The sequence below is a fragment of the Toxorhynchites rutilus genome, unplaced genomic scaffold, assembly GCF_029784135.1.
Source record: "Toxorhynchites rutilus septentrionalis strain SRP unplaced genomic scaffold, ASM2978413v1 HiC_scaffold_252, whole genome shotgun sequence".
Classification (NCBI taxonomy): Eukaryota; Metazoa; Arthropoda; class Insecta; order Diptera; family Culicidae; genus Toxorhynchites; species Toxorhynchites rutilus.
This window is the reverse complement of record NW_026599820.1, coordinates 10091-17887: the sequence shown is the minus strand read 5'-3', so window position 1 is coordinate 17887 and position 7797 is coordinate 10091. Positions and strand designations below refer to the sequence as shown.

At 35.9% G+C, this 7797-nt stretch overlaps 1 protein-coding gene across 1 annotated transcript; it reads left to right on the top strand.

Moving 5' to 3' along the window:
- Positions 1–1006: 1006 nt before the first annotated feature.
- On the top strand, positions 1007–7523 carry LOC129781874 (uncharacterized). Its single transcript, XM_055789392.1, has 2 exons — positions 1007–6029; positions 7208–7523. Exon 1 carries the CDS (start codon positions 3049–3051, stop codon positions 4114–4116), a length of 1068 nt encoding a protein of 355 aa, XP_055645367.1. The 5' UTR covers positions 1007–3048; the 3' UTR covers positions 4117–6029; positions 7208–7523.
- The last annotated feature ends 274 nt before the right edge of the window (positions 7524–7797 follow it).

The window sequence follows — 7797 nt, the reverse complement described above, 5'->3', positions numbered from 1 at the left end:
ATATATATATATATATATATGTATATATATATATATATATATATATATATATATATATATATATATATATATATATATATATATATATATATATATATATATACATACAGCGCGGACTCGATTATATACAGTTCTTGATTTCTTTTCACTGTATATAATCGAGTCAAATTTTTTTTTTATTTTTGTTTTGCATGTATTTTTGCTTTTTTGAAAATAAAAGAGGAATTTGATTCATTATTCATCCCCTAAAAGTCAGAAAACACCTTTCTCACATGAAAAAAATAAATTTAAATTCATATTCTCTCGGGAGGTGACGATCATATTTGATGAAAAAAAACCTCCTACGCATATGTTCGAATTTCAACAATGACAGAGCTATAGAACTTTTTTTTTGTTTCTGACTCTGTTGCCTCAAATTGGCTCTAAATTAAAAAGTACGCAACGGAAGACGATTCTGATACTTTCATTTGAAAGATGAGAAAATTTTATATAGGATACAGTAGAAGAACAACTAAATTAGTGAATTTAATCAACATTTTGGAAGTGAAAAACTTCAAAGTCAATAATTTTTAATGTGTTGATTTTATCCTAAAAATTATATTAAACTAGGTTGTTTCTGTCAATTGAATTGAAGTTCTTTAACCGCTCTACAATTTGTTCTTTGACACCCAACTTCTATCTTTTATCTTTTTTGTTAAATCTTCAAAAAACACGATTTTACCCCACTGTACATGTAATAGCCACTAAAACTTCACCTTAACGTTGAAAGGTTACATTTCTTCTTGAAATAAGGCATATTTGAAATACAAAAAAAAAATTCCAAACTATATATAATCGAGTCCGACCTGTATATGTATATATATATATATATATATATATATATATATATATATATATATATATATATATATATATATATATATATATATATATATATATATATATATATTAAAAATTCATAACTTTTGAACTACTAAGCCGATTTGAATGATCGACATATCAAACCCAGAGTTGCACAAAATTTTTATTTTGGTTTCGACATTAATGATTGTCTCGAAACCAGAGAGGCGTATTTTTCGTTTTTGAGTTATTATTTTTCAAAGATGGTCCGAAAAATCAAACAAATTTTAAAAAATATAGCGCCCTTGGTCCCGAGACCATGAAAACTATAAAAAAACAAATACATTCAATAATGACAAATCCAAACCCTGATTTTTTTACAAGCGTAGCATTTTTCCAAGAATGACTATGAGTGACTTATGAGCTTTAATTTGGTATGTCGACCGTCTAAATCGGTTTAGTAGTTCACAAGTTACGAATTTTTGAAAAATATCGATATTACGGATCACCCTAAAATGAAAATGTGTAACCTAACAAAAAAAAAATAAAATACGGGTCTAATTGTTTGCGATAAAGAACGAAACTACCATTTTTGACGAAAATCTGAGAACCACTATATCGGTTTGGCATGGAATGGCTGTATATATATATATAAATCTCGTGTCACGGTGTTTGTGGTCAAACTCCTCCGAAACGACTCTACCGATTTTAATGAAATTATACACAAAAAAAACTTGGTAGGCATGAGTATAGGTCGTAAATTATATATAATACCGCTACGATACCGGTTACAATATATTTAAATTGGAGTGACCTCATGCAGGAAAAAATCAGAATATTTTTTAAATTTGGCGTTAAATCATACACATACCCCAAATTTTAACCCTATTCCCTATTTTTAATCGCGATTTTATCATATTTGTATAAACAATATACAAATAATTTAACCATCGTTCGCTTTTCAACAGTACGATTTTTTTACGTGGTCAAATGACAGATGGCGCTACGTCCACACATGCGCAAATAACCTCAATTCGCCTAAAGCCAGGCGCATCGCCGGCGAGCTGGAAGCCTTTTTGAATGAGCACAATGAATTATTGGAAATTCTCCAAATCCCACATGATCCGATTGCAAAATGACAATTGCGCTATTGTCATCAATCTAGATAAATCACCGGCTGCTGAGCACGTATATAGATTTATTTTAGATAATTTTAGTTGAATGTCTTCTGAGTGACAAGCTCTAAAATATGTATGACCACAGTGTAATTCAGAAGAAATTTCATTGATGAAAAATTCCCCGGCTGCTCTGAAGGGACAACACGGATATTGCATAAACATTAAACAGCGAAAATTCGGCACAGGTACTTCATTCATTATCAACATCATTACTCATTTTTGATTGAACATGTAGTTAGATGAGATGAAACAAACAAAAGAGTGCGCTCGATGGATTTTTATGAGTGTCGTATGATGATTTGACGCGGTCAGGAGAACGTGATTCTATGATGTCGTGAGCTGTGCCAACAATCCAATTCCTAAATACGACAGAACTACCCGAACGGATCGAAATTTTGCATTCTATAACCCGGTCGAGTAAATTCCAATCAAGTTGTGCAAAGTGGTAACATTGCCGCGCAATTATAGATGGACTATGACGACTAGAATTTGGGTCTTCGTGTTCAATTAATGTGAAGCGAAAATAGTAATTTATTTTCGGGTGGAATACGCTTTCAAAACCAAAACTAATAATGAAAATTGAGGAGATTTTCGAGGGTCAAAAAATGAAAACTTTCAGTGCACCCCTAAATCATTTCCGGTTGAGCTGAAATTTTGCGCAGGTTTTTGAAATTTGACATGACCATTTTCACCCCAATGTGTACTATGTATGTATGAGTTGTATGAGTTTCAAACCTATCGTATTCCGGAATATGAGCGATTGTTAGATACTTTTACCACAAACATGGCGATCTGAAACTTTGATCGACTTTCATGGTAGATAGAAAATGTTTGCTAAAGATTTCACTAACGACATGATCACAAGCAAGGGTAAGCGGATATTCAATATATCGACGAATAAATACTGATAATGGCGTACAATCATTCACAAATATCAACAACGCATCGACATTGAAAATCACTAGACGGTATCATTATACGACTTGTTCCTGTAACTGTACACAAGATATGAAACCTTGCTCTCGGCTGTATGCACTCAACGCATAACATGAGTCTCGAGGTCCTGGCAGGAGTAACTCCTCTACAGAACCGATTCTGGGAACTTTCTCTCAGAATACTGGTGAAATGCGGTATCACGAACACACTTGTGATTGAAAACTTTGATAAAATGCTTCATCTAAATATACAATCTCGGTTTATGAGAATTTATCATCACTATATTTCATCAGATATTTGTCTTCCATCGTTTACTCCAGACCGTGCTCACTTCACCATCAGCAGTTCCTCAATTGAATACGATCTGTCGATGAAACAAGCAATACTTGGGATTTCAGATCAGCTTCGACCAACTTTCCTTCCCCGTATTTTTAACCGAAAGCACCAAAAAGTCAATTGCATGAAAAGATACTTCACTGATGGGTCTCGCCTCAATGGATCCACTGGCTTCGGTGTTTTCAATGAAAATTCAAGCGCCTTCCGTAAACTGCAGGAACCTTGTTCCGTTTATGTTGCTGAGCTGGCAGCAATCGACTTCGCATTGGGGATGATCTCCAACAAGCCTGCAGACCATTACTTCATTTTCTCGGATAGTCTCAGTTCGCTTGAGGCTCTCCAGTCGATGAAAACTAGTAGGTACCCATCTTATTTCCTCACAAAAGTGAGACAGCAGATGAGTGCACTGATCGAAAGATCTTATAAGTTAACCTTTGTTTGGGTCCCCTCTCATTGCTCAATTCCTGGCAATGAGAAGGCGGACACTCTCGCAAAGGTGGGTGCCCAGGAAGGCGAATTGTTTGATAGACAGATTTCATACGATGAATTTTTCCAATTACTGCGTCAGAGTTCCCTCTTGAGTTGGCAAACCGATTGGGACACTGGAAGTCTTGGGCGGTGGTTATATTCAATTATTCCAAAGGTTTCTTCGAGAGCGTGGTTCAAAGGTTTGGACTTAAGTCGTGACTTCATTCGTGTAATGAGTAGACTTATGTCCAACCACTACTCGCTAGATGTGCATCTCCACAGAATAAATCTTGTTCAAAGCAACGTCTGTCGGTGTGGAAACGGTTACGATGACATCGATCACGCAGTTTGGCAATGATAATTACGCAGCCAGAGAGTACCTTTTGAATGCCCTTGAGGTCCAAGGAAGACAACCCTATGTTCCTGTTAGAGACGTGTTGGGAACTCACGACATCTGCTATATGCAGTTGATCTATATGTTTGTGAAACGGTCTAGTATAAGTATTTAATGCTTTTGTGTTTTTCTTTTTCGTTATTAGTTTGTTTGTCTTGTCCCCCCATCTCACCGTCGCCCACCCTCGACAGCTAGTCGAACACCAGATGCTATCCCTGGTCATTATGCACAATGCTACAGTGCGTGCGGCAACCCTCGGTTGAGACAACGATACCTCATATCCATATCCCCAACCTGACCCGTCCCACAAAAATGTTGCCCTTTTAACCTCGAGTAAACCGCGAGTATTCGGTCGAATCCTACTAAACATAGAAATTAGTTGAAACTTTGTATAAACAAACCTTGAATTAGCGGCTCCGCAAAGCTTATGCGATTGAGCCTTACAAATAAATGAACTGAATAAAAAAAAAAAAAAGATATGAAACCGGTGCTGCTGCTCACGATTAATCATTTTTCACTCCCCGATCATCTTCAATCGGGACTGAGAGTGAACATAACAAAACAAAGAGTGGAAAACAACATTGAATGAATGAATACTCCTTTGGAAGGATCGCACGAAACAAAATAACGAGCGAGTCAAAATAGACTGAATCTGCTTGTATGTATGATTTAATTTTCCCTTGTCAGCATTCAAGTGCACATGAATCCACCTTCCTGCTCACCAATAACTTGCGTTAATATGGTCTTTTGCGTTAGCTTGGATCGTTCCATACTAGAAACAAAAAAGCGTCATTGCAGTAGTGCACAGGAAACAACTCAATTTCAACTATCTACCTATATTTTACTGCCGCGATCGAGGCTCAATGATTACTATTTGAGTGAAAAACGAATGATTTTACAGAGACACTCGCTGGCGCAAGCAAAAGTTTCCAATTTGATTCTATCACCATCTAACGTCATTCCGAGAGGCAAATGAGGGAATGCCAAATTCTCTGAGAATAAAGTTCGAAAGACAACCCGCAGCCTGTATTCGATGTTTCCGACCAAACCCGACCGAACTTTCGAACTGCTCACAACGAACTTCATAAAATCTACCTCCAATTTCAAAACCAGCAAGATTTAAATCGAATTCAACAGTTCTGCCAGAAACGTAAAATCGAAATGCATTTTATACCACCAGATACTCCAGAGTTCGGTGGACTTTGGGTAATATGTGTCAAAACTGCAAAAAAAAATTTTGTCGGAACAGCAAAGATGATTTTCGAAAAGTTGATCACTGTTTTAATCGAAATAATTGAAGTTTTAAACTCTAGATCTTTGTTAACCATTTCCAGAGATCCAGCAGATCTGCAGGTAATTCCATCAGCACATTTCTTATTTGGCCGTCCTCTTATCGCTTTAGCAGATCCATCCTTGGAAAATGTGAAAGCTATCCGATTATATAGATGACCGTCTACCGTTGATTATATGGCAATTGCAATATAAATTCCACACATAAAGAGTGTAGAGTCGCGAACAAATAAAACGAGAAAAATCTGTATGCCACGCATGAATCAAATAGAACGTAAACCTATTCTGTTGTGTTATTTTTAAACGTTGTGCCTTTTGTAGTACGCTAAGGGGTTAATATTTATAAGCGTTCGAACGTGGGTACCATTCTGATTTGAAATAGGTAAATAAACAGAAAAAACCGTTCAAACGGCCCTGGAAGCCCTGGAAATAGATAATGATGCGTTACAAGTCTTTTTGTTCGCTTGACAATGGTTATAATAATACAGCTAACAAAGCTATACTACTTCTAGGTCAACATCGCTCTAACGGAAATTCTAAGGCTTTGGCGACTGTAACGGCTATTATAGATGGAACTGGATCTATCGGTAAGTATATGTTGACCGACTGGCGATGAAGAACCGTTATTCGTATTTCATTGGTTCCAAAATTTGTAGTCACCATTATATGAAAAATATGCAGGCCGTACATTCACTCTGTTGTTGGTTCACGAATCATCTCGTAGTTGGCAACAAAATTTTAAATTCTGTAGCGAAATCAATTCAATTAGGGGAAGACGGACACCCTAAGTAAAAGTAGATTTTTTACGTGGATTTCACAAAAATATATAGCCATCCCACCACAAATTGATAGTCTAGGTCTTTTTTTTATAATAAAATTTATCTTTGAGGCAGGAATTTTGAAAAATGAATGTGTTCTACATTTTTGAAAAAATTAAATTCACTTGGGAAAGACGGACACCTGGGGTGGGAAAGATGGACACTTACTGAAAATTTAAGTTTTTCAAATATGCCTTAAAAATGATCTAACAAAAGGCTAGACTAAAATCACCTAGAAGGGCTTGTATTTTTTCTCATTTTTTCAAGTCTAAAATAGCTTCCGGCATTTGGTATGACCAATTCGGATTACGTTTTAAGAATCGCTCTGCTGATTCGTCCATGATATGTGGTTGCATTTGCAATCGTAGTCAGTGGGCATCTGTTAATAAATGAAAGAGAAGATAATCAAATGGTTTTCAAAACAAAATGTTTGTCTTTTGTCGGTGGAGTGTCCGTCTTACCCGACTTGATTAATATTTTATTTTCGTAAATATTTCTTGAGTAAAATGAGAAAACTTCATCGCTGATTCGATAAACTGGAAGATGGTAAAACATTCACGTTACGAAAAATACCCCAAAAATAACTCGATAAAAATGAAAACCTCATTTTCTGCAGACGAAAATTTACATCGAGCTGCTCTTCGTACGTTACTTTTTTATTTTTATTTACAATTTTAACAGAAAGCCAGCTAGGTGTTATCAGAAAGTGTCAAAGGTATTGATACACTGTATTTCAAGTTTGTACATCATTACAATTTAAAATAAAAACGTAATTTATCAATTATACAGGAGTGTCCGTCTTTCCTACCATATCCGCCTCTCCCGACTTTCCCCTATCATTTGGAATGTTATATACAGTACGGCTAATGCACGATACATTGGTGTTTACATGTACTACTCAAATATATTTGTTTTCGTTGTTGACATACTGCATTTTAATCCAATAGGTGCCGCGATAGGACCATTACTGGCTGGCTTCGTATCGTCTTCCGGATGGGAAAATGTATTTTATATGCTGATTGTGTCTGATTTATTGGCACTTTTGTTGCTTTTGCGGTTGGTGTCGAGAGAGCTTACGCGGAATTCACGGCGGCGCAATGTTCGTATAGAATAACCTCGAGAAGGGGTGTCGTTAACTAAGTAATAATCAAAATCGCTACTCTCTTGTTTAGCATTTATTCCAATGTTTTGAAACATTTTGACTATTACATTGTATAGTGGAAACTCGTATTAGTAAAAATTAAATATTCCTACTTTCGGAAAGCTACAAATCAACGTTAAGGTATTACTTTAGAGCTAAAAAGAAAATTATCTTTGTCATTTTATTCTTCCATTCCTATACAGTGCTTCAATTTTGGTGGAACTCTCGCATAGTTTATGATTGCGCTTTATTTATTCATTTATTTATTTATTTTGGCTTAACGCTATTACAACATGGCCTGATTCACAAATCTTCTTCAATTAACTCAGTTTGTGGCTATCTCTCTCTCTCTCCAATTCCTCGGGCACCTCTTGCTCACCATGTCCCGTTCCACTT

What these genes read in the sequence shown, in the direction of transcription:
- LOC129781874 (XM_055789392.1), top strand. Translation starts at nt 3,049, where the DNA reads ATGCACTCAACGCATAACATGAGTCTCGAGGTCCTGGCAGGAGTAACT.